General features: G+C 42.6%; 1 protein-coding gene across 1 annotated transcript in view; it reads right to left on the reverse strand.

The window, feature by feature from the left end:
• Positions 1 to 24,716, reverse strand: part of samd10b (sterile alpha motif domain containing 10b) — a 79,364-nt gene extending 54,648 nt beyond the window's left edge. Inside the window, exons 1-2 of the mRNA XM_082145300.1 lie at positions 24,700 to 24,716; positions 24,398 to 24,545 (exon numbers count right to left, since the gene is read on the reverse strand). Coding sequence (XP_082001426.1) covers positions 24,398 to 24,410 — 13 coding nt within the window. The 5' untranslated portion in view covers positions 24,411 to 24,545; positions 24,700 to 24,716. The remainder of the gene's footprint in view (positions 1 to 24,397; positions 24,546 to 24,699) is intronic.
• Between the last annotated feature and the right edge of the window lie 2,298 nt (positions 24,717 to 27,014).

Consider the following 27,014-nt stretch of genomic DNA (forward strand, 5'->3'; position numbering starts at 1 on the left):
GATAATAATTTCTTAATAGCAATAATAAATAGTGTGCACTTTCATAATTTCTCCAGTACCGACAGCTGAACCGATAACGTCCGAGCTTAACGATCCAGCGGTCTTTCAAAATTCAGCACCGGGGCCCGTTTAATACCGGGTTTCGGTACCCATCCCTACCCGTGACAGATGAGTTTGGCTCAAATACGCTCAGATTCTAGGAAAACGCAGAGTGAAAATTTATACCAAATAAATCAGATATGAATAAACATTTCTAAAGCCTTTTCTCATTGCAGTGCTGGCATAGTAACAGTATTTTTCATTTGTAGGCCACAATGGAGCACTGTAAAAGAATATTTATGATTTTATTAATGTTCTTCAAGATATTACTTTATGTAGTAAGTGTGAGGAACGTCATTTCATTATAGAATTATTGCATTTTTGCGTTTGCATTTCATGTGATGATGATGAATGAAGGAAAGGAAAGAACAACTGAAGGAAAAAAGGAGGAATGAAAAAAGGAAGGAAGGAATGAATGAAAGAAACAAATGAATATACAGAAGGAAGGGAGGAACAAATGGACAAAAGAATGGAAGGAAAAAACTAAGTAAACAGGAGCAGAAGGATGGAAGTCAGGAAGGAACGAACAAATTAAGAAAAGGAAGGATGGACCAAATAAAGGAAGGGAGGAAGGAACAGAAGGAAGAAAGAAAGATAGGATTGATGAACTAACCAACGATGAAACAAACAAACAAATGAATAAATGAGACAAAGGAAAAAAAGGAGGGAAGGAAGAGACAAATGAAGGAAAAAAAGGAAAGAAAAGAAAGGATGGGAAGAACAAACAAACAAACAAACTAATGAACAGAAGAGAAAGGTAAAAGAAGGAATGAACAAATTAAGGAAAGGATATGAAGGAAGTAAAAAAATAAAGAAGGATGGAATGAATGAAAGGAAGTAAAGAAGGAAGAAAAGAAAGAAAATAATGAAGGATGGGAGGTACAAACAAATGAATGAAGGAAAGAAAGAAAGAACAAAAGGAAGGAACAAGGGAACAGAAGGAAGAAATGCAGGAATGAACAAATGAAGGAATTGAAGAATGAAATGGAAGAAAGAAGAATGGAAAGAACAAAATGAAGAAAAGAAGGAAGTGAAATGAAGGAAATGAATGAAAGAAAGAAAGAAAGAAAGAAAGAAAGAAAGAAAGAAAGAAAGAAAGAAAGAAAGAAAGAAAGAAAGAAAGAAAGAAAGAAAGAAAGAAAGAAAGAAAGAAAACGCACAAATAAACAAACAAATGAAGGATGGATATAACTGAAGAACGAAACAAACAAACAACAAACAAATGAATGAAGGATGTAAGAGAACAGAAGCAAGAAAGGAAAGAATAAACAAATGAAGGAAAGGAAGGATGGAATAAATATAAGAAGTGAGGAAGGAACAAAAGAAAGAAACGAAGGGGTAATTAATAAAAATAAAAAAAAGGATGGAACAATACAAAATTAAGAAAGGAAGGAAGGAAGGAAGGAAAGATGACACAAATCAACAACTGAGAGGAGGAGAGACTCATCTCTGGTCACCAGAGAGAGAGAGAGAATAATAAGAGGACAAACAGAACTCAAGACAGAGAGTGAAAGTAATGAACAACAGAGTACAGCCGAACACACACTCTCTCCTACAAACAGCGGGACGTCTCAGCTGTGTGTGTGTGTGTGTGTGTGTCTGTGTGTATGGACTCAGTCTGTCTGTAATTACTGTAGTAACATACAGGGGTCAGTCCCGGTGCTGAATCTCTCCACAAATTATCTCACCCACATCCATTAAAGACAACAAGCCCCACCTCTTTCTCTTATTCATTTCTCTCTCTCCTTCAACCCTAGACTTGAACATTTGTATGATCATTTTACAGTGTGTTTGGCTTTTATTCTGCAGCTGTCTGACAGAAAACAAAACAAAAATCGAATTATTAAGAAAATGCCATGTCTCTCATTCAGACTTTTATGTTTAGTTTGTGTTTGGTTTATTTCCTGTTTCCTGTTTCTAGTTTTGTAGTCCTTTTGTAGTCCTTTGGTTCCCCTCTTGTTATCTAGTTATCCATAAGCCTCAGTGTTTGCTGTGTTTGGTTGTCAGATATTCTGTTACAGGGAGAGGGCGAGGAAGGTGGGCAGGAGTGTGGAACTGAGTGCAGGCGTATTTTTATTAAACAAAACTAAATATGGCACATGAGGAGCCAGTAAACGAGAGCAAGACAACGAGGATACACGAACAAACACTGACAACCAAACACAGCAAACACTGGGGCTTATACACACAGGGATAACTAACAAGACAGAAACAAACGATGAAGGAGTGAGAACTAGTTTTCTTTTTTTCTTTTTTCTACAATGGAAGTCAATGGGCTCCAATGTCGTTTGGTTACCAACATTCTTCAAAGTATCTTATTTTATGTTACACAATAGAAAGAATGTCATACAGGTTTGGAACAACATGACGGTGAGTAAATGATGACCAAATGTTCAATGTGAGGTGAACTATGCCTTTAAATACAATCAAATCATTGACAATATCCTTCATGTCTACACAAACGGTGCGGGACGAGTTAGTGGTTTGTTCAAATCCAAGAATGAGTAATAGTAATTGCCTTAGCAATTACTCTCCACAGAGAACATTTCTCTCTCTTGTCTCATCCACATTGTCTCGTAAAGAGTAGAAAGGTTATATCTTTATGAACTCACCTAACTCCTCAAAAGGACCCAAATGTAATCTCTCTCTCTCTCTCTGTTTCTGATTGCTGCTCTGCGTTCTCCATTCACTGTATTCACTTGCTTGAATTGCCATGTTATCAGACTCTCCCTGACAGCTTTGCCAATTACCCGTCTGCATTGTGTGCTGTCCAGACTGGCCGTTTAGATGCAGAACAGAGAAGAGAATAAAAGCTACTGCACTATATATTCACACTTTCTACTGAATCTTCTGAATGAACCGTCTCTTCAACGCTTTCTCCAATTGGTGTGTTCCAAATCGTAATTGTCATAAAACAGAATACATAATATGTTGAAATGATTATCTCAAAGGTACCCTAATGGTTTACTATTTCTGGCGGAAATTTGAAGTGCAGATCCATGCAGACTCTACAGCTCAAGCAGAACTTACACTAGACTTTGAGCATGAGAAATTTCTACGGATTTCTAACCAAACAAGTGATTGGCTGCGTCCGAAATCGCATACTCACTTGAGTAGGTACTTGTTTTGAATAAGTAATTACTTCACGCTCGCTAAAAAAGTACATTCTATATAGTATGCATGTGTGTATGAATGTAATCCAGATGTTTACATTCGCCATGTTGTCATTATCATGTGACCTGCCAGCATCAGTTATGGCACTTCACTGTCATTCATAAATCCTTCGCCTGTGGCCTCATGGGATAGTAAAGTGTTCATCGTATGCACACTTCGGAGACCTAACAGAAAAAGCAGGTCAACCGGGTAATTTTTGCCTACTCTTTTATGAGTACTGTGAATTCGAACGTACTTCTTTTGTCACATATTGTTTTTCGCCTACTGTATCGTAGGGAAGTATGCGATTTGGATGCAGCCAGTGTCTTTAATAGTGACTCATTGAATAATTTACTAAATCTGCTTGTTCAAACACATTGATTAATTTAGGATGACTATGAGTGAGGCATTTTAATCATTTACTCAAGCTATTCGTTCAAACACGCTACTCAGGAATAAAAAAGTGACTGTCTTTAAACAGTAAGTGAGTCATTGAAACATTTACTCAAGAAATTAATTCAGGAATAAACAGTAAGTGAGTCATTGAAACATTTACTCAAGAAATTAATTCAGGAACAAACAAGTGCATATCTTTATGAGTGAGACATTGAATCCTTTAATTGAATCATTCAGGAACCAAACACCACTTCTGCTCATGGAGATGGTTGATTCTGCTTTTAAAAATAGTCAAATAGTATTTCTGAAACATATTCTATACAAAAAGATCTACTCACTCAAAACACTATTTAATTCTCAAGGTAATTTTTATAGCGTCTGTCAAATTGAATTATACTGTATATAAACAGACATCTCACAATGTCAATTAGCACCCAACACATTTCCAGCATGTAATTTGATTTTCCACTCACATTTCTAAAGGAAGACACCTCAACAGTTCATATTTCCACATCATCTTCTGGGTAGTCCATCGTCGTCCGATGATGACTTCTTCTATAATTTGTGGGTTCTTTGATGACTGTATAGTCCGATGCGGGATGCAAACTGTCTTTTACAGACAGGGCATATAAAAGTTTCTCCTGGTTGTCTTAAGGGGGCAGGAACAAGCATGGCCTGCTTTCTCTGATGTCTTTTAGTCAGGTGATGTTCAGTTCTCTTACGAGAGGTCTCTCGTACTGCGTAAGATATCTTACGCTAGGGGAAAATCCTTTTTCCGCGAGATATTGAAGCCAAAAATTATCCTTAATTTTGTAATAATGCAAAACGCGTTGCAGCAGCAATGCAGACATAGGCGAGACAGCTCGCGCGCCTATTGGCTGCTCTGCGGCAACTGCAGCAGCCTATCGAGCGAGGCCTGGCGTGACGTCAGACCCAATCAGGGCACTTCGCGCCCGCTGCGTCACGTCCCGCCGAAATGGGCGTGGTCTAGGCCTATAAATATCGCTCGCAGGCAGCTATTATCTGATTTTTCATCCTTCAAGCGAAGCACACGCATCGCTGGAGCTGGATTAGGAGCCGCGCCGTCGAGAGAGAGCACCTTCAGCGGGACGAGTCACTGAAGTCGCTGGCCGCGCCGCCTTCCTGCCTTCCTGCTGCGCTTTCCGGCGCTTATATCCTTCTCTTTATTACACTGTATTTCTGTGTGTGTGTGTCGCCGCTGCGACACACATTTCTAAAAGAGCTAGCGTCTTTTTAAAGATGCCTTCCTGCGGCTCGTGCAGAGCCACACTCAGCGACGGGGACCGCCACGTGATCTGCGTTTCCTGCCTGGGTGAGGAACATGCAGCTCTCGCGCTCGCTGACGGCGGATGCCCTCACTGCGAGCTGATGGCAATGGCGACTCTGAGGACTCGCCTAGCCGTCTTCACCGAGACTGCTCCCCCGCCCGCCGCGGCGTCGCGCCGTAAAAAGCGCCGTGCCCAGCGGGCCCCGGAACCCTCCCTCAGCCGCCAAAGCTCGCCGGTTCGCCCGCTTGCTTCCCCGGCTTCTTCTGTTTCGCTTCCTGACGGACAGCGGCCGCCGTCTGCCGCCGCTTCCGTTGATATCGCGGATGAGGAAGCCCTGCTGGGAGAGGATGATTCCTGCTCTATCCTGGCGTCAGGCAGTGAGGATTGGGCGGGCTCTGAGGACCCCGCGCCCCCTGCCCGCACTTCGTCAGGCAAAAGAGCTTCCATCGAGACGGAACTCATGCGAGTACTCGCACAGGCCGCGGCGAGCCTCGGCCTCGAGTGGTCTTCGCCTGAGCAGCCCGCTCACAACCGGCTGGATGGATTTTTCCTGCCTGGGGAGCGCGCTTCACCTGTGTCCAGACCGGCGCCCTTTCTTCCTGAGTTACACGAAGAAGTCGCCAAGTCCTGGAGCGCCCCCTATTCTGCTAGAGTGCGTCCTGCTGTTTCTTTGGCATTCTCCGCCGTTGACGATGCCAAGAACAAAGGATACCTCTCGCTGCCGCCGGTTGAAGAGGCGATAGCGGCCCACTTATGCCCGCCCTCCGCTGGACGGCGCGCTAAGCCGGCCCTACCCTCTAAAGCTTGCCGCACGACGTCGAGCTTGCTCCACCGCGCTTTCTCCGCCGCCGGGCAAGCTGCGTCAGCGTTGCATACCATGGCAACGCTCCAGATCTTCCAGGCCGATCTCCTCCGTAAGCTGGATGAGGAAGGACCTGACGCGATCTGCGTGCCGGACTTAAGGAGTGCCACGGACCTCGCCCTTCGTGCTACTAAGTCCGCAGCGCAAGCCATTGGACGGACTATGGCTTCTCTCACCGTGTCTGAGAGACATCTATGGCTGACGCTCTCGGAAATGGCCGAGTCTGAGCGCACCGCGTTCCTCGACGCCCCGCTTTCCGCCGCAGGCCTCTTCGGATCCTCCGTCAAAGATTTCGCGGAGAGATTCGCAGAGGTACAGAAAGCGTCTCAGGCTATGAAGCACTTCCTCCCGAAGCGCTCCAGCTCTGCAGCAGGCCGTGCGAAACCGTCTGCTCAGAGCTCACAGCCACAGCCACCGTCCACTGCCTCCACTTCACAGCGCCGCCAGGCCAGAAGCGCGAGACCGCGCTCCCGCTCATCCGGTCGCCGCCCCGCAGGACGCGGCCCGCGACCTAAGGTTACGGTGAAGCCCGAGGCCCCGAAGTCGTCCTAGCACAGCTAGGAAAACGACGGTGTTCCAGTCCCGCTGCGGCCGGACTCACACCAAAGCTATTCGCTCGTCCAGTTCCAGAAAATGTGACTGTTCCAGTGTTTTCTGCAGCCAACAAGTCGGTTCTGTCACCCGCTTGCCTGCACACAAATGCCGTTTTCACGGCTACCCAGATAAATCCCCAAAAGAGCGTATTTTCTGGTGTCCCGGCCACGGCCGATGGTGTTTCGTGTGTAGTAAGAATGCCCACTGCCCAGTGCCCATCCCTACACATAAGCACAGCCTGTCACACAGGGCTCGCGCACATAAAACCGACTCAGGTCGGTTGCGCTTCAAACATGGTGAATGTGCCCACTACCCAGTGCCCACTAACACCACGTTACGCATGTCTCACGGTTTCTGTAAAAACGAAACCAACATGCACTCGCTTCACGCAAGCGAACGATGTTTTCGGTGTGATAAATGTGCCCGCTGTCCCGCGCCCACATCCACACATAGACATAACAGTTCCCACGGGAACCGCCCAGCCCTCCCCCTCGCGGTTAACCACCGTAGAGGAGTCGAGCGCGGGCAATCTGCCCTCTGTCATCAGCGCGCCCCATGCCTCAAATGTCACGAGCGACACGCTTGTGTTACAGCACACAGAAGCTTCTCCATCGCTGAGCGAGCGGAGCGCGCTTCGTATTCGACCCCTAGCTATCCATGCAGACGCATGGGCAAAGCTGCCCGGGGTTTCGAAGTGGGTGCTGAACATTATAAAAAGAGGCTATTCGCTGCAGTTTCGCCGACGCCCTCGCCGCTATGTGGCGCGCGTCGAGACCACGGTAAAAACAGAAGTAGCACATCTACTTCGAGCCGAAGTGACGAAACTATTGAGAAAAGGGGCCATAGAACCCCTCTCTCAAGATCAGAGCGAAGGAGGGCTATACAGCAGATACTTCCTGGTACCGAAAAAAGACGGGGGTCTCAGACCCATACTAGATCTAAGGCAACTGAACAAAGTGCTTGTGAAGCGACAGTTCAGGATGCTCACGACCAGGCAAATCCTTGTGCAGATTCGCCAAGGAGATTGGTTTGTGTCAATAGATCTGAAAGACGCGTATTTTCAAATACAGATAGTGTCACGTCACAGGCGATTTTTGAGATTCGCCTTCGAGGGCCAGGCATATCAGTACACAGTCCTGCCGTTCGGTTTGTCCCTAGCACCCCGTACATTTACGAAGTGCATGGACGCGGCGCTCGCACCCCTCAGAATGAGAGGCATGCGAGTGCTGAATTATTTGGACGATTGGCTGATTCTAGCGCAATCTCGCGCAGTGCTCATAGAACACACGACCATTTTACTCGATCACCTCGAGGATTTGGGTCTGAGTGTCAATTGGGCGAAGAGCTCCCTGTCACCCAGTCAGAAAATATCTTTCCTGGGCACAGAACTGGACTCACTATCCATGATAGCGCGACTATCACAACGGCGCGCGGTAGACATTCGACGCACAGCGAACTCTTTTCGCTGCGGCGCGTCTGTCCCGCTCAAAAGATTTCAGAAGATGCTAGGTCTCATGGCCTCAGCATCGTCAGTACTCCAGCTGGGTCTGCTCCGCATGCGCCCGCTGCAGTTTTGGCTGAAAGCGCGAGTCCCACGCAAAGCGTGGGCACCCGGTTTGCTTCGCCTCAGGGTCAATCAGAAATGCGTTACAGCGCTGAAACCCTGGAAAGCGAACGACTGGTACCAATCAGGTGTAAGCCTGGGGACTTCCTCGAGGGTGAAAGTGGTGTCCACGGACGCGTCCACCTCGGGATGGGGAGCGCTGCTCGAGGGCAGACCGTTCTTCGGCCAGTGGTCAGAACGGGAGAAGCTCCTGCACATAAACTGCCTCGAAATGCTGGCAGTAGACAACGCGCTGACGCGTTTTTGTCCCCAAATAAAAGGTCACCACGTCTTGGTCCGCTCGGACAACATGTCTGTGGTATCCTACATAAATCGCCAGGGCGGCATCAGATCCGAGAAACTGTACAGGCTGGCAGAACGCCTCCTGGTATGGGCTCAGTGCAACCTGCGCTCGCTCAGAGCAGCGCACGTGCCAGGGATCATGAATATAGGACCAGACAGACTGTCCAGGAACAACGTTCCGGCAGGCGAATGGTCCCTACACCCACAGACAGTCCAACTGCTGTGGAAGAAATTCGGCAGAGCGGAAGTGGACCTGTTTGCGTCTCAAGAAAACGCTCACTGTCAAGAATTTTTCTCCAAGAGCAGGAGCGCGCTGGCCCATGTGTGGCCCCGCCGCCCGCTCTATGCTTTTCCCCCGTCTCTCTCCTGCCTCAGGTGATAGAACGGATCAGGGAAGAAGGATGCTCAGTACTGCTGGTAGCACCGTTCTGGAAAAACCAACCTTGGTTCCCAGCCGTGATGCAGTTAGCAAGTACTGCCCCGTGGCCAGTACCAGTGAGGAGAGATCTCCTCTCACAGGCCCGCGGCTCGATCTGGCATCCTCACCCGGATCTATGGTCCCTTCATGTCTGGGCCATCAACGGGTACATGTTGGACTCCCTAAAGGAGTATTAAACACGATCACGCAGGCTAGAGCTCCGTCTACAAGACGACTCTATTCTTCGAAATGGTCAGTGTTTTCGGGCTGGTGCACAGCCCGTGGTGTGTCACCCACAAATTGTGATGTGACGGAGGTGCTTTCCTTCCTACAAGAGCTGTTGGATGGGGGCAGGGCCCCCTCCACGCTCAAAGTTTATGTGGCGGCTATAGCAGCGTTCTCAGAAACAACGCTTGGTCAGTCAATAGGAAGGAACGATTTAGTCATCCGCTTCCTTAAAGGAGCTAGGAGACTGAATCCTCCCAGACCTCCCTCAGTCCCCATATGGGACCTTTCTACGGTTCTGGAAGCCATGAAAGGTGCGCCATTTGAGCCTTTACAGTCAATCGATTTGAAACACCTGTCTTTCAAAACGGTGTTTTTGCTGGCTCTCGCTTCGGTGAAGCGCATAGGGGATCTGCACGCGCTCTCTGTGAGCGCGGCGTGCATGGAGTTTGGGCCCAATGACTCAAAAGTTATACTCAAACCTAAGCACGGTTATGTTCCAAAATCCCTCAACACACCGTTTAGGGCGCAGATTATCTCTCTGTCAGCCCTACCGGTCCCTGATGAGGAAAGAGACGCGAGCCTCCTTTGCCCAGTCAGGGCATTACGAGCTTATGTGTCTCGCTCGTCTGTTTTCAGACAGACGGAACAGCTCTTTGTTTCGTTTAGCGGACGTTCTAAGGGACTAGCCGCGTCGAAACAGAGCCTATCCAGATGGATAGTTGATGCTATAGCGCTGGCATACGCCTCCAAGGGCATGCAGTGCCCTTTGGGTGTCAGAGCGCATTCCACAAGAGGCATGGCCTCTTCGTGGGCTTGGTCGAGTGGGATTGCCTTGCAAGATATTTGTATGGCGGCAGGCTGGGCCTCCCCGTCTACATTTGTAAGGTTCTATAACCTAGAGGTTCCCGCCCTGCAGGCCAGGCTGCTGTCGGTCTAGACTACCAGTATTATCTGACCTGATGCGTTCAGCTCAGAATGCTGCGTTTACTGAGCACAGCTCAATTTTCGACAGTTTAAAGCTGGGCAAACTGTGTAAGACCCACATTTTTTTCCATCAGTTCAGGCCGTACCCCGCCCTGTCTGTATGATGAAATTTGCGTCCCTTCGACGCTACTTTATGTGGAAAGTGAGGCTGCACCCCTCCTTCTTCCCGGACTCTCTGTGAGTTCACTGAGTGATTGTGCACTATATGTACCCCGGGCTTTCGCCCTTGGGTCTTTGGTGTCAGATCTCAGCACGCACGGCGTTTTACACTGGGTCCCCTAGCGTAAGATATCTTACGCAGTACGAGAGACCTCTCGTAAGAGAACGTACTCGGTTACTAACGTAACCTCGGTTCTCTCTAGAAGAGGGACCGAGTACTGCGTATCTTGCCGTGCATGCACACGCTCTGGTTGCTTCGATGATGAAAAACCAGATAATAGCTGCCTGCGAGCGATATTTATAGGCCTAGACCACGCCCATTTCGGCGGGACGTGACGCAGCGGGCGCGAAGTGCCCTGATTGGGTCTGACGTCACGCCAGGCCTCGCTCGATAGGCTGCTGCAGTTGCCGCAGAGCAGCCAATAGGCGCGCGAGCTGTCTCGCCTATGTCTGCATTGCTGCTGCAACGCGTTTTGCATTATTACAAAATTAAGGATAATTTTTGGCTTCAATATCTCGCGGAAAAAGGATTTTCCCCTAGCGTAAGATATCTTACGCAGTACTCGGTCCCTCTTCTAGAGAGAACCGAGGTTACGTTAGTAACCGAGTACGTTCTCTTCGTAACTTTGCACTCCATTGTTACAAGGTTGCTGCCAGAGCGTGCGATTCACTGCATTAGTTTCCAGGGATGTGGGTTTTATCACACACTTCTTAAAGGGTCATGAAACCCTAAACCAAATTTTCTGAGATTTTAACAGAGGTATGTGTGTTGAACACAATTGAAGACAATGTTAGCATCTGTTAGATTTAATACTAGGGGGAAAATGGTTACATTTTAGTTTATTTCCGCTATTTTCATCTTCCGGGTTTAAAATCTTCATCGTGCATGAGCACTATAGTACTTTGATGACTCATCGGTGTCTCATAATTATTCATGACTGAGTTTTCTTATCCAAAGAGAAGACACTTGCTCTTTATTATTCATGACACCACGTGGAACTTTCCAATGACAGACATGTCAAACTGTGATATCGCGTAGTAGATGAGAGAGGCAATGATGGGACGCGCGTTTGTTTTCGTGGTGCAAAAGTCCCAGTGCATCTTTCCCCGCGATGCGGTCCCGAGGACTTTTCTATCGCTTCAGAGGTGTGTGTGTGTGTGTGTGTGTGTGTGTGTGTGTGTGTGTGTTTCTAAAATGTAACCCTGACCGTTTTACTTGCCTTTTGTTAAATAATCACTCGTTATTAAAATGTAGATATTTCGATAATACCTCAATTGCATGGAACGTATGCTTAATTTGTGCAAATTTCTATGTCACTGTCCATCTTTATTATGTGGGTTTAGGGGGCGCGTAGATCTAGGCTATGTACGGAACTTTTTTTTTTTAAGCGGAATTTTTTTTATTTTCAAATATATGCATTTATAGTGTGTATATAAACAAATATATATTTTATAATGACATAATTATACATATGCATGTACATTTATATGTTTTAAATAGAATTATGATTACTGTAGGCTAATATACAGTATGTAGCAGGGCATTCAGTTGCTTTTGAAAGGACAAAAATAAGGTGTCATTGTATTTCATTAGACTTTAACTTTGTCAGCTAAAAAATCTAGCATTTCCTCACGTTTTACCACTGATTTTTAGTGACAGTCGATATGCATGGGCCACTGGCGATGACAGTTTCCCCCCCTCCCCTCTCCCCTGCCGTGCCATACCACACCCACTCCCCTCCCTTCTTCTCACAGCCATCCACGCCCATTTAAGTAGCATTTTTCAAAAAGATTGTGAGCTAGACTTGAGCTGAAAGAGGGGGGTTTCATGACCCTTTAAGAAAGCCTTCTAGTTGGTCTTTCAGACTCTTTTTTTGGCCTCCTGCAAATCGGAAGCTAATATGTAATTGACCGTACATTATCTTATGTGGAAGGCGACTCACAACATGACCAATACATCTTAAGCCGTGTTTCCAGGAAATTTCTCCAGGAACTAGGAACTTTGGGCTGGTACTCGGTGTGTTTACACCGCAGGAACCAGGGTCTAAATGAAGTTCCGGGTAAATATTTCCCCCTCCGAAAGTCCCTGCTCGCGAGGTAGTACTTTTTTCAAAGTTCAGGAACTTTCAGGGGTGGGACTTGGGCGCTGAACATGCTGATTGGTTGAGTTCATGCCACATTTTGATTGGTTGACGATTGTTTGCGTGCAGTAACAGTCGTCTGCTATTCGAATCAACAATGGAGTTTAAAAAATACTACCGATGTTCCGACAACGGGGTTCAGGCTTTATTAAGCTTAAATTCAGAGGATGAAATCCAGAGGGAACTGTAAAGTTGCGCGCAGTCCTATGTCACTGGACTATTTGCCTAATCTTCACTGTACTTTAGACCACGGTGGAAACGCGGCTAGCAACAGGTCTGGGGGGAAAACAAGTTCCTGGTAAAAAAGTTCCTGGGACAAATTGTTCAGGGTAATTTCGGTGGAAACGCGGCTTAAGTTGGTAGAGCATTAAGATTGCTTCTATACTCTAACAGTTGTTTTTTGTCAGGATCTCAATATGTAGCACTCGATCTTGCCATGTCACTTTGAGGATGCGCTGCAGGCATCTAATGTGGAAAGATTCCAAAATGTTCAGATGTCGAGCATAGACGGTCCATGTTTCACAACCATACAGGAGGGTGGTGAGACAGATTGCCTGATAAACAGCAATCTTTGTGTGTAGATGTAAATTAGTATTGCTGAACACTCTTTTCCTCAGTCTCCCGAATGAAGATGCAGCCTGCTTGATCCTGTGTTGAATATCTTGATCCATGCTACAATCACTAGATAAATAACTGCCAAGATATTTGAAGTGTGGCAGGTGGGGAATCATGAATAGTAAATACTGGAGGTTTTTGTAGGGGATCCAATGACCATTGGCAAAGGACTTCTGCTTTCTTGATATTCACATCCAAGCCCATCCTGCTGTATGCCCTAACAGCAGCTTTAAGAGTGGACTGTAGAGTGGACATATTCTGGAGTATGTGACACTAGGGCACAATCATGGACTGTAGAGTGGACATCTTCTGGAGTATGTGACACTAGGGCACAATCATCCGCATACTGCAATTCCAGCACGCTAACCAACTGAAGCTTAGTGACTGCCTGGAACCTCCTGATGTTAAAGAGGTTACCATCCAATCTATAAGTCACTGCAACCCCACTTTCTTCTTCCATCTCTTTATAGAGCAGCTTTGTAACACACAGTAAAAAGATGTTAAACAAGACAGGTGCAAGAACACAACCCTGCCTTACTCCAGTACCTACTGCAAAGTGTGCTGATTCTAGTCCACCCAATGTTACTTTGGCAGTCATCCCATCATGAAACTGTCGCAAGATTGTGGTAAACTTTGCAGAGCATCCAAAATGCAAAAGCTCATATCAGTTCATTTTTCCACATCATATTTCACACATGACAGACAGATTTTCTGACTGACACACAGACTGGAAATTGAAGATGCAATGGTTCACTGGGTTCAATCTATCAGGGTTTGCTAACTCGGAAGGAGCAGTGGCTGATGTCTTTAATGTATTTAATTTTTAACAGTCTTTATTTTTGGTCCAGAGGGGAATTATATAATTCAATACAACCTCGAACCAGCGAGGGCAAATCCTGAGGGGTGACTTTGAAGCTTCAGCTTGAGTTCAAAAACTGGACTGTTTACTCTGAGCTCGCCTGACAGAGTGTATTTCTCGCTTTCCTCCCTCACTCTCTCTCTCACACACACTCATGCCAGTATACATCAAATCCTTTCTTATCACAGATTAGGTGGTCTGGACTCTTTCAGAATGGATTATGAGAACAGACATGTTAAAAGGTCAGTGATAGGACCTCACAAACACACACACTCACTCAAGCAGGAGAGAGAACCAATGTGTCACAGCGCAGAGATTAGAGTCACAGAGATATTGCATGACCTCTAGGAAACATAACTGATGCCTAGCGATTATTGGAGTGTAAACAAGGAAAACATGAAATGAGAGCAGTAGTCCATCTGATTTAAACACACCTCAGAGCCAGAGAGAGAAAGTAAGACACAGACAGGAAAGATGCAACCTTATTGTTGACATAAGCAGATATTTCAACCAATATTAAAATTAGTGAATAAGTGATAAATCAGCCACACCGAAAAACTATAGTTAAAAGTGTAATTGGTATACTGGGAATAATTTCCATGTGTATTTCCCTTGAACTTTTTGTCAGTTGAACTCCTATCATCAGGACCACTACCGCCAAATACGATTGACAATTAGCATACAGTTTGGACTGGCGGTATGGTTCCGTTCTGGGCGAGAACTCCCTGCGCATCCATGCAGCCTAGCATGGATAAGAGCAGGGAGAGCAGCAATAACCCCCCTTGGGGTAAACAGAACAGAACCAACATGAATGTTTGCAAATATATTTCATTCAAGATTTTAGAGTATAACATAATTCAAGAATTTATTCTGATTCAAGGGGAATCAGAATGGCAAATTCTGATTGGGCGAGAGGAGGAGCTTGGGATGGAGGAGGGTAATTATCTCCTGAGAAACGCGATAGCTGCTGATAATACTGAAGGAGCTTATATATGTATACGGTGATAGGCATGGTATTCCTATAGGTAGATGTGGATCAGCTGAGAGTCAGCTGATGGGAGCTTGACTAATGTGACCTGCCAGAACTAACGCTACACTTGATTTATTTGATTTATGTCATTATTTTATAAAAGACACTGAAAAAATTGTAACATCTAAATGAATTGGTTTTTATTAAAATCAGAAAAATATTGAGCATCCTCAAATGAACTAAAAAACATGAATTTATAACTAGTATAACTCAAGTCCATCACTTAACATTCAAGCGCAAAAATGAACTCAACACCTGCCAGAACTTTAGCAAAAAAACTCATGTGACCCCTAACAAAGGTACCAATGACAATTTTGCAGGCCCCGTTGTTGATATTGCAAATCTTTTTTTTAAATGAACTGCTAATTAATGTAAATTAGCTGACACTTACATTCTAATCACCTTAATTAAAAGAGGGAGGGTCTCTCTGGAATAACCTGGAGTTAAGCATCTTAATCAAGTCTGTGATCCACTTTGCATATTATTCATGGCATTTGCAAACGTTGGCAAATCCACAGACAAATGTTTATATGCAGCATGCATCAGAAAGTCCCAACAATCTTCTTTATCGGCATCCGTAAAGAACCTTTAACGTCCATGAAACTTTTCCATTCACACTTTTCGTTTTTCGCACTAAGAAAAAAAAAAGTGGTTCTTTTAAGAAATGTTCACGGAAAGGTTCTTTGCGGAAACAAAAATGGTTATTCTACGGTATATCACTGCGAAAACAACCCTTTAGATCATTTCATAGGCCCAGTAAGACGTCTACCCTAAATCACCCTGATGAAGCATCTTTACAGCAGTCAGCTGTGTAGAACATCAGCCCTATCCTTGAGAAAAAGTAGCAAACTTTTAAAGCTTATTATGGAAATAATATACTTTAAAAGAATACACTAACATGTCCACTGAATGTACTGTTTTCGTAAACTTATTATTGCATGTTAATTGCAATTAAATGAAAATGTATTCTTGTTTAAATTTATATTAAAGGGATACTCCACTTTAAAATGAAAATTCTGTCATCATATACTCACCCTCATGTTGTTTCAATCCTTTATGAATTTCTTTCTTCTGCTGAACAGAAAGTAAGATATTTAGAAGAATGTCAGTAACCAGAGAGTTTCTGGTCCATTGACTTCCATAGTATATTTTTTTCCTACTATGGAAGTCAATGGTACCAGAAAGAAATTCATACAGGTTTGAAACAACATGAGGGTGAGTATATGATGACAGAATTGTCATTTTAAAGTGGAGTATCCCTTTAAATGCAATTAGCTAAACTTAAGAGCACTTTTTTGATAACTTATTTCTTTATATGTAATTTCATAATTACATATTGGCTGTTAAAATATAGTTAAAAGTTTACTGCCAAATGCACTGACAAGCTTTTATAATAAACTAAAATACACAATTTATTGAAACGTGTATGTCATGTATTTAAATATATTTGCAATTTCAAATATGTGTGTGTGTGTGTGTGTGTGTGTACAATTTAGTTCATTAAAAATGTGTTAACTTAAAATGTAATATCGAATAACACACTACAGTCAAAATTATAATCAATATGTTAGTCATCAAAATAAGTGTACTTTAAATCACAACAAAAGATTATTAAAACATGATTTAAACTGTACTTTTTAATTTGACAATATTACAAATTGCTCTTTTTAAAAGTCATGAAAGTGTACTCTCTTTAAGTGCACTTAAAGGTGCTCTAAGCAATGTCACGTGTTTTTTAGGCTGAAACATTTTTTGTCACATACAGCAAACATCTCCTCACTATCCGCTAGCTGCCTGTCCCCTGAACACACTGCAAAAAAACGCGGTCTCTGTAGACAGCCCAGGCTCCACAAACGGCAACAAAAACAAACTGGCCCAGCCTGGACCACGAAACATAACAAACAGTGTTCCAGCCAATAACCGACAAGAATGATTTGGGGGGTGGGGGTGGGGGGGGTTAGTGCGCGTGCACTAGAAGGGGGGAGTGTGGGGGGTGGAGGAGAGAGAAGCATGAAGAGGGAAGTTAGAGGAGAGATGTCCTAGACAACGACAACGACTAACGTTAGAATTATATTCTCTTGAATTTTGATATGGCCGACACACGACCAAAGAGACGACGTTCTGATGAACAAAAACCAAAGAAGAGGGAAAAGGAGAAGGAACACGCAAAGTCCCGAATTTACATCGGAAAGGCCTGTTTCAGGAAGCACAGAAGGGAGGGGGAGGGGACGGGATGAGGAGGAGGGAGGGTCGAGCTAGCCTCCGTTTTGTTTGACAATACTTCGAACGTCAACAAGAAGTGATGTCACCCAACATCGCTTAGAGCACCTTTAAGTGGTCTTTTATTGTATTAACATTCTCTGCAACTACTTTTTTAAATAAAAAAAATACTAAGATTTGAAGTACACAACAAGTGTACATTAAATACAATTAAGTGCACAAATTTTTCACAAGCCCTCGAAGAAAGAATCAAGTTCCTCTAGAGGAAACAAGAACACTTTTTTCTGCTCTCCATTGTGGTATATGTTACAGTGAAGTACCGTGGTATTATCTTCTGGTATCATAACTGTACTGTGCTAACACCAACCATAAAAAATGTATCTAATAAATCTAATAAACTGTGTGGTAAACCTAAATAGCCACCTAATTTTATAATATCCACATCTACAGCGCTTCCAAGGGGTAGATGTTGGAAGGATGTCTTTCATGGATGTCTTCTTAATGGCCAAGCAGTCAGAAAGGGTCAGAAAGAGAACACTGATGTGAAAGAAAGGGACAGAGACAGAGTTAGAGTCAGAGATATGGCCCATGGGTGATATTTTTGAGAGACAGGGTGGGATGTGGAGAGCTGTTCATCACACACAGAAACAGAGATGAGAAGAGAAGAGAGCACCCTGGAGTAGAGCTGGATGAGACTGATAATACAGATGTAAAAATCAGTGCAATCAAACAGTGTAATTGCTTTTCGCCACCAGGAGCTGCATCATCTCTTCCTGGTGCCTTCGGCGAGGCCATTGGCCAATCAGAAACCTCTATCACACAGGAGGAACAGTCCCAAACCGTACAGAATTACAAATTGGTTTGTTATTACTATTTAAATGAAGTGAAGTTTAGTTTAGTTTAGATGAGATTTTGATTATTTTAATATATTAATTTTTTTTTTTTTTACCAATAAGATGCTTTAGAAAACCAACCACAAAATGACAACTAACTGGAATATAGTACACAACAAGACCATCAATTTCCATCAAATTCAAACCAACTGCATTATCTCTAATTAGCACAACTCTCTCAGCAGTTTCTATTATCTTTTCTCTCCCCGTCTCTTTCTTCAACATCATCCTCTTTCATCCTTTATCTTTCTCAATCGTGCATTTCTTTCCTTCGCGTAGCACTAATTAACGGAGAGATATTGGACACGGGCCCGTGCACTTGCTAATACAATGGGATGACAGGGGCTGACAGACCGCCCATTTAAAAAAAAAAAAATCAAGAGTGACCACAGTACTGAAGAAATTAAGTACCAATGGGTGGGTGTGGAGAACGAAGATGAGAACACTTGGGATGATGGCGGGGTGGGGTATAAAGCTTTGCCCTCTGCGAAAGCAATTATCCGTAGCTCACGGGTCGACCCAGCCATCAGTCCTCCCAGCAAATGAAATGGACCTTTCTTCTCCATTCTTCAGCCATCTCTCTGCTTCCTCCTTTCTCTCTGTCCATTTTCTCGAAGATGCTTGTTGATTTAAGCCAAATTGATCCCTCCCGGGTTTTAACGCTTGATCAATCTGTTTAAAGTCCAGGGGGGATTGACGAGTGAATGTTTATTAGACACCCCCCCCCTTGCTTTTCCTCCCCATCCCCCTCAATCCCACTATTATTCATAGGGAATCTCAGAAGAGTAGCACTGATCCATAATAAGGCAGCATATGGATATGTGCTTTTCTAGGATCTATACAGTCTTATGCCTGCTACAGACTGGATGATTTCAGCACTCCTATAATAAGATCATTACAAATGACAAATCATTACACCCATATACATGTATGTAGACTGTACGATGATGACAGCTATTGAATCGTAGGCTACGACGCAAGATAGTATAGAAGAATAAAACGTCATCATTGTGCGCTAGTGGTAGACAAATAGAGCAACATGAATCACACTAAAAAATTTTGGTTTTTATGTGCACTGAAAAAAAGAGGAGGAAGCGAAAGAGGAGGATATGGACGCGGTCATTGCTAGGGAAAAGAGGCCAACTTGGCATGGCAATTTTGCAAATGGAGCTTGAGGAAAGTAGTTTTAAGATTTAGAGTCATGTCACGTTGACCAATATGCCATTTATTGGCATTATTGATTTAAACAGTGTCTTTTAAGCATTATATTTTGCACTAGGGATTGGAACAAACCTCTAATCAAATGTTAAACTCGACCTGTCTTGTTGTGCTACCAACATTGTTGGGGTGTGGTATTACTGTTCTAAGCAATCAGATGGTTGAAAAAAAAAATCCATATATTTACATTGAAGGAACCCAGCAAACATCCCAGCAAGCAATTTTGCGTTTAAAAGACGTCTGATAGCCGTCCAAACACAGCCCAGACGTCTAAACCAAGGCAAAATTTGGGCTGTCAGTGAAAATGTATTACTAGACTAGTCGTTTATTCTTGGGCTATGGTTTAGACGTCTAATACATTTTCACTGACAGCCCAAATTTTGCCTTGTTTTAGACGTCTGGGCTGTTTGGACGGCTATCAGATGTCTTTTAAACGCAAAATGTAATGCTTGCTGGGAAGGACCACAATATACTGTAATAGAGACTTAGAAGGCTCCTTTATCCTAGACCATGTCAGCAACAGCCTAGCAACTCCCTGGCAACACCCTAGCAACCACCCAGATGGGACATTTTTATAAGATTGCTAATAGAAATACAGTTCGAATTTGGAACAAATCATAATTATCCAGTAAGAATTTTTTCTTCGCAGTTTCATTCTTAAAGAATTATTATTTGCGGTTCTGGTCCCAAATTCTGACAGAAATGCCATCACTCCTGTACACATTCCTTTAATATTTTTGACGTGTGAACGTACCTGACGGCGAATTGTCTTATCATATCAAAGTCAGTGACAAAAATATCCACCCACAACAGCTGTGCAAACATGCAATACAAACAGTAAACCTATTCTATGCTGATGCACTGAAAGTGAAGTCTTTTCATTTAAGATCTTTTAAACGGATCACTGCTACAACAAAAAAAGCAAGCAAATCTTTTTTTTTTTTTTTTTTACTTTCTCTTCCCCTGATGTCAGCGTAGACGCTGTGTGAACTGCGATGACACAGTAAGAGGGTATTAAGACCAACAACAGGCCAACGGAATGAGAATTAAAACCCAAACGTACATACAGCAGCATAAAAACATAATGTACCCTCATAGATGTGCACACACACACACACACACACACACACACACACACACACACACACAGATCAAACATTCCATATAGACACACACACAAAATCCATTTTAGCAAAATCCTTTGTCTGCTTGAAAGATATGATACAAAAGAATAGGGGGGATAAAGGGACGGATGGATGGATGGTTTAAGGTGGAGATAATGCCTGCGAGGACACAAGGATGCTGGCCTAAACACACACACACACATTCCACACCATTTGAGCCAGGATCACATTTCAAAAGCTCTCCAAAGGCAACTTTTGGGCAGGACACCAAATAGCTGTTAAGAGCCCCTCCTTAACCAACATGTGAGAGAAGGCTAATAAAGACCATGTTTATGTGGCTAAAGAAAACAGTAGCTTCCTTTCATTTCACCTCCTTTGCTTCTTTTATTCATGCGCTCATGTGAGAATCGGTTCACAGGGACGTAACTTCGGTCATGTGGTTTGGGCGCGATTCGTTTAATCTGACCTACAATGCACTGTGAGTACAAACAAGATCAAGAGGCTTTAGCACAAATGCTCTTAAAGGACAGATTTGGGACCATTGTTGAAGGAATGTTCTGGGGTTCAATACTAATTAAGCTCTATCAACAGCATCTGTGACACACTGTCGATTACCACAGACAATAATTGTGACCTTTTTTTAAGTTAAAATGGTGTATTTCACTTCCGAGCAAAGTCTATGGAGCGAGGCAATAAAGTGGTGCAGGGATGACGTCAAAACCTGGATGTCTAATTCGGCCGCTGGTTCCTTTGAGATTTTCCTATTCGGTTTTATAATGGGGTTTTTCAATTTATGAGTAAAATAAGGCCTGTGGTGAACATAACCTGATACTTTGACGTTTTGTTCTACAACATACACTGCACACACTCACACCCCAAGCTTTCTTATCTAGTTACTTATTAGAAATACACGTTTTCAAAGATGAACATAACTGCTTAAATTCACGTTCTCACAATGGGTGAGTGTAATTTACGTTGTAGAACGTCAAAGAATTGTCAAGTTATCTTTACCACAGGCTTTATTTTACGCATAAATTAAACTCCATTATAAAATCCCATAGGAAAATCTCAAAGAAACCAGTGGAAAATTCTGACATCATCCCTGCACCACTCTATAATGCTTTGGATAAAATGTAAATCAGCCATAAAATTTTAACTTTAAACATTTAAAAATGAGTCTATAGTGAGATAAAATGCATTCTAACCTTTTGTGTTCAATAATGATGCAAAAACAAAAACCGCATTTTCGGTTTCGGAATAAATGGTTTTTTGAGGGCCGAAATATTGACTGTGTCAGCATCAATTTTTTTGCCCACAACATGGATAAGCTGCAGTGTTACATTGCTGACAATGTGCAAATTCAGTGTCATGTCATAATATCAAGTGCAAAATCGGTTAAGACATTAATGGTGTGTAAAATAATGGTGTGTAAATACCAGTAAATTGACTGTCACAAACCTTAGTAAGGGTGTGTTCACACTTGTAGTTCGGTTCGCTTGGTTCGTTTGGTCCGGACCAAAAAAAAAAAACATTTAGTCCTGGTCCGCTTAGCATTCACATTGGCATTTTAGCACTGAACATAAAGACACCGAACCTAAAGGCATAGGGATACATTCACAACCTGATTGGTCGGCTTTAAACGATGCTGTGTTCTGGGATAAATATGCTTGTTGTGTGTGAATCGCTCCGTCACACACACAAATACAGATCTGCGGCGATGAGACGTGGTTCTGGTGCTTGTACCGAACTGTGATGAGCAACATCACGACTATGACGAGAAAAAACAGGAGCATTATGTCCTTTTTAGGGTCGCTCAATTTCGTGTTGTGGGTCAAATTGCCATAATGTAAGGGTTAAACAACTTTATAGCTTAAATAAAACACACTGTATGTCAGAATTAAAATAAGGATTATATCACAAGCTTCACATTTCTGCTTTTAAACCCTCCAGACTGCATTTCCCCACAGACTCCCATTATAAGTGCACTGAGTTTTTACATGCTTTATAAAACTGGTGGACCAAGTGAAAACTATGATGAAATGCGATGGAAAAGCCGCTCATCTCTCAGCAATTAGAGGTAAAAGAATAGAAAGAAAGAATAAAAGTCAATGGTGTTGATAGGCTGGTCAAGCAAGGAATCACTTCTGCTGATAACAGGCAAACACACATTGAGACAAAATACACACTCCCTTCAACCACTGCATGTCAATCCGAGCGAAACAGAACCAGAAATTACTCTCTTTTTATCGCTTCTGCCCTTTCACGCTCTCCCTTTCTATTTTTTCAGTGTGCGTGTGGTTAGAAACCGCGAGTGAGGCTTGTGGGTCTAGCATTTCTAATCCATCTGTATGCATGAATGAGTGACACGCATTTGTCCATGCACTTAATGCATTGGTGCTCCCTTAGGTAGCAGGAAAACAGCCCAGTCCTCCTGCTGCATGCTGGGATTGGTTGAGAGCTGTAGGGTGTGTGAAACAGGGTGAGAGGGGGTTAACCCAACATCTGTGCCTCTCCAGATCTAATGAAGCTTTATATGAGCAGTGACACAAACATGCTTTATGTGAATCAGAGACCAGTGCTATTCCAGAAATGTTTTTATTACAGCCTGCATGAAATGAAACCTTGCCAAGTAATAACTGTACTGTAACAGGAGAATGATACGGCAATATCTGTGCAATAGAAGATATTAAAGCAAACAATCAGTTCTCTCAAGTGTAATTCAGTTGTCTAATCAAACGCCTCGGATGCAAATATAAGCTGCCTCTGTATAAACCGCTTGTGTACTCACTCACGTATCAGACTTTCTCTTAGGGCGGCTGAGAAAAACGTTCTTAAATAATACTCTGCGCACAGAATACAACACGGATTAAAACAAGCCATTTTAATTGGATAAAAAACAGCACGTTTGAATAAACCATGATCTAACTTTCCTTGAGGGGAGCTTTATGATTATGCAATTTGTTTCTACGTACAGAACATCCTATTTTGGGCACAAATTGCACTTTTAAGTTACTGAATCACACGTGCGGCAGGAGAGAGAATTAGGAAAAGGACATTGAATACGAAGAAGCGCAGGTTAAAGTGAGGCAAGGTCTTGCTGTCCGTTTCAGCACCACGCTGAGCGCTGCAGATATAGCTACTATATGATTATGTCAAATTGCCAGGGGCCAAGGGAAAACATATATACAATTGCATAAATGCCCTCGAGATCACTGAGAGCATGTGTGTGAATGTTTTCATTTGTCATACAAGTTGTCAGGTAGACTTTATGTTTATGTCCAGCTGTGAACCCATGAACTCTATCTGACATTCCCTACAGCGATTTGAGCGCAATGTCATTGTCAACATGATGGGCACAAATACATCTGGAAAATAAAAAATAAAAAACACCTGCACCGTTTATCAACTTTCTGACCTTGCACATGGCATTCAGAAAAAAATATAAACAGCATCACAGGGTACAGCAAAAAAAATTAAAGGTCCTTTGTAGTACAGTGTAGTATAGGATATTATAATACCCTGTAGTAGAATATAAGCATGTACTATAGTAAATACGGCTTTTTACACGTTACTGTAGTAATAACTATAAATAATGTGTAATTGCATGCAAGTGACCCTAAACCAAACCCTAATCCTAACCCTATAGTAAGTAGGCTACATGTATTTTTTATTATTACTCAGTACTACATTGTAACATGGACACCTTAAAATAAAGTGTAATCATAAATGGCTACTACAGTAAAAAAAATTATAGTCTAAAGTACACAGTAAAACAAATGCTAAATTTGAAAAAGTTTTAACAACTCTTCATTAACTAAATTACGAAATCCAAGTTAAAACTTTGGCAAATTGCAGAAAAAAAAAGGAAATGTTAAAATATGTTATTATATACTTTAAAGTTTTAGTCCTATACTTTAGTAAAGGACATTAGCCTAGTAAATAGCACTGTAAATGTTGTGTAAACAGTGTAATGTAAAGAGTTAATTTATAGTATAGTAGGTATAAGGCTATATATATATATATATAGTACACAAAAATATTAGTCTTCGGTCCTGTATAGTCTAGAATAATACAGTAAACATCAAAAGTCATAAATGTCTGTATAACGCCACCCTGTAAATAAACGGATCATAGTTTGCATGTGGCTGCAGTGTGAATCAAATCATAATTGAACTGGTTTACGTAGTAAATAACAAGCAGCGAGCTTACCGTCCACAGCCATAGTCGGTATATACGCGTATCTCTCCGTGATGGCTTTAGTGGGTGTCTGCCATGCTCATGCTCACGGGTGTCCTGTCCGGTAGAAGAGAGAGCCGGGGCTCCTGAACAACACCTCCAGTCCGAGCGCAAAGATCTGCTGTGGAGCAGAAGAAATCCACATATAAACCCGAGAGAGAGAGAGAGAGAGAGAGAGAGAGAGAGAGAGAGAGAGAGAGAGAGAGAGAGAGAGATGACAGTCAATCAGCTCCCAGCGCATCGGGCAAGTTTAAACCCCTCCCTCTGCTTCTCACCTTAGTGCTGAACGCACTCACACACAGCGCGCGATTCACTGATGCACAAGTGGCTGTGGAGATGAATGGCAGAACGCAGCCAGTGCAATAAAACACGCCTGTCATTTAAACTACATCAGACCCGCGCGTGCACGAGGGAGTGGGGAACATATGGGCAAACGCGTGAGAGGGCGCTTGACAAAATAAACTTATGCAAAGCACACCATTATGTATGAGACTGCGTTTGCCCCGCGCGCCAGCAGGGGGTGATTAATTATCACTTTCATTAGTAATTTGGTATAGCCTACTAACAAATCGGCCTATTGCTTAATGATATATATCAATGAAAGACAGCAAAGAATCCAAGCCATTACCAAAAAACTACCTATAATGCCATTTTAAAGCTGTCGGGACGGATTTCGCGGGGAAAGTGGCGAGTGTAAAGCTCAAAAGTTTGCTGTCGCAACCAAACCTTATTTATTTGTCCTTCTGCTCTGATAAGATCTACATGTACAGTAACTACATTCATCCGCGCAGAGGAGCAGAGCCGAAGCACATCCAAAAAACAAAACAAAACAAAAACCCGCTAAAGGGTCAAAGGTTAGTGTAACTTTAATGTCTTACCGATTAGTTAATTAATGTATATTTAAAATGTCAACCACAGACCCAGGGACCCCAAACCATTCTCAAGAAATCTTGTCAGCAATTTAAAAAGGTTACATTTTTATCAATAACACTTTATAAAAACCTAACTTTATATAATGTAGGCAAATTATGTTAATATTTTAATTCATGTTTATAATAGAATCATTCAAATTTAGTAGGCTATAGCACTTAATTCATTTCCATCCTTGGATCAAACTAAGCATCTTCTAAATGAATAATGTAAACCTATCTATCTATCTATCTATCTATCTATCTATCTATCTATCTATCTATCTATCTATCTATCTATCTATCTATCTATCTATCTATCCATCCATCCATCTATCCATATATCTATCTATCTGTCTGTCTGTCCATCCATCTAGATTGTACATTAATAAATGATAGTTAAATATTATATCATGACTGATAGGCCTATTGTTCACTCAAAAATGAAAATTCTGTCACCATTTTCTAATCTTCATGACATTCAAAATCTGAATGACTTTCTTTCTTTTTTCGGAGCACAAAAGAAATGTAATTATAGCATTCATCTAATACTTCAGTTAGTCATTTCATCCAAATACATATTTTATTCAAACTCTGTTCACAGTACATTTAAATTATTATAAATGATCATCATATAATTTATTTCAAATAATTATGTTAATACATCCACTGTATTTTTAATGTTCATTTATGGATCAGGTTTAGGTGAAACAACACAGAAAAACAAGTAACTTAAACAGTTAAAACGTTGAGAAGTGCTGACTCCACTTAAAGCTTTACAACTTGTCCACAGCGTGACTGTCGTCTGGGTCACTACACACTCTTGTGCACTCTGACTCCCCCATTCTTGCAGTTTCACTAGGATAAGTGCCATATCTGTTCTTTAGAAAAGGAAGAAAAGCCTGTTAAGTGCTACCGTCACGCCTCAGGGCAACACATGCTTGTCGTGAAGCTGTGGAGGAGGGAGGATCTGAGGAGAGCGTGTAGTCAAGAACATCAGCGCGTCGGAGAGGTCTTCAGTGACCCGTTCGACAAATAAATCTTCCAGACGATCAACAGAACAAGCGATGCCACTGCACCAAACGCCAGAGAAGATGTCTGCTTAAATGAGCTGTATTCATTTACTGTCATAATTAACACTGATTGCCTTCACAGTATGAGCAGATGAGAAGGTGTTTGGTGAGGTGGGTTTCTGAAGTTTAAAGAGGTGTGGGAGAGAGCCTCTCTCTGTAGGGCAAACATGCAACGCTACAAAGCAGCAGCTACAGCTTTTCTCCACTTAACAAGACTGGTGTTATTGATGTTGCACAGATTAACTTGAAAGTTTTTGACAGATTTTAGATTTTTGTTGAGTTTTAGCAAAAGCACGTTTTTGAAATGTGTTTAATTGTGGAGTGACGATGTTTGCAAAGACAACGTCACAATTAAAATTGTTTGTATATTAAGATTAGCCTATAGTGTTTTGAAGAAACCACTAATTCTGAATATTAAACTGTCTGGTTTGTTCTACAGGTGTGAATCCTACCTAAAATCATGTGAATTGTCTGTCTGTCTATAGCTATCTAGCTGTCTAGCTAATTAGATTATACATTAACAAATTATCTGTTAAAGGGGTCATATAATGGTACATGCACTTTTACAAGTTGATTGTACTGAAATGTGTGTTGGCAGTGCCTGTACAC

The sequence above is a fragment of the Leuciscus leuciscus genome (assembly GCF_965113295.1).
Source record: "Leuciscus leuciscus genome assembly, chromosome: 18".
In the NCBI taxonomy this organism is placed as follows: Eukaryota; Metazoa; Chordata; class Actinopteri; order Cypriniformes; family Leuciscidae; genus Leuciscus; species Leuciscus leuciscus.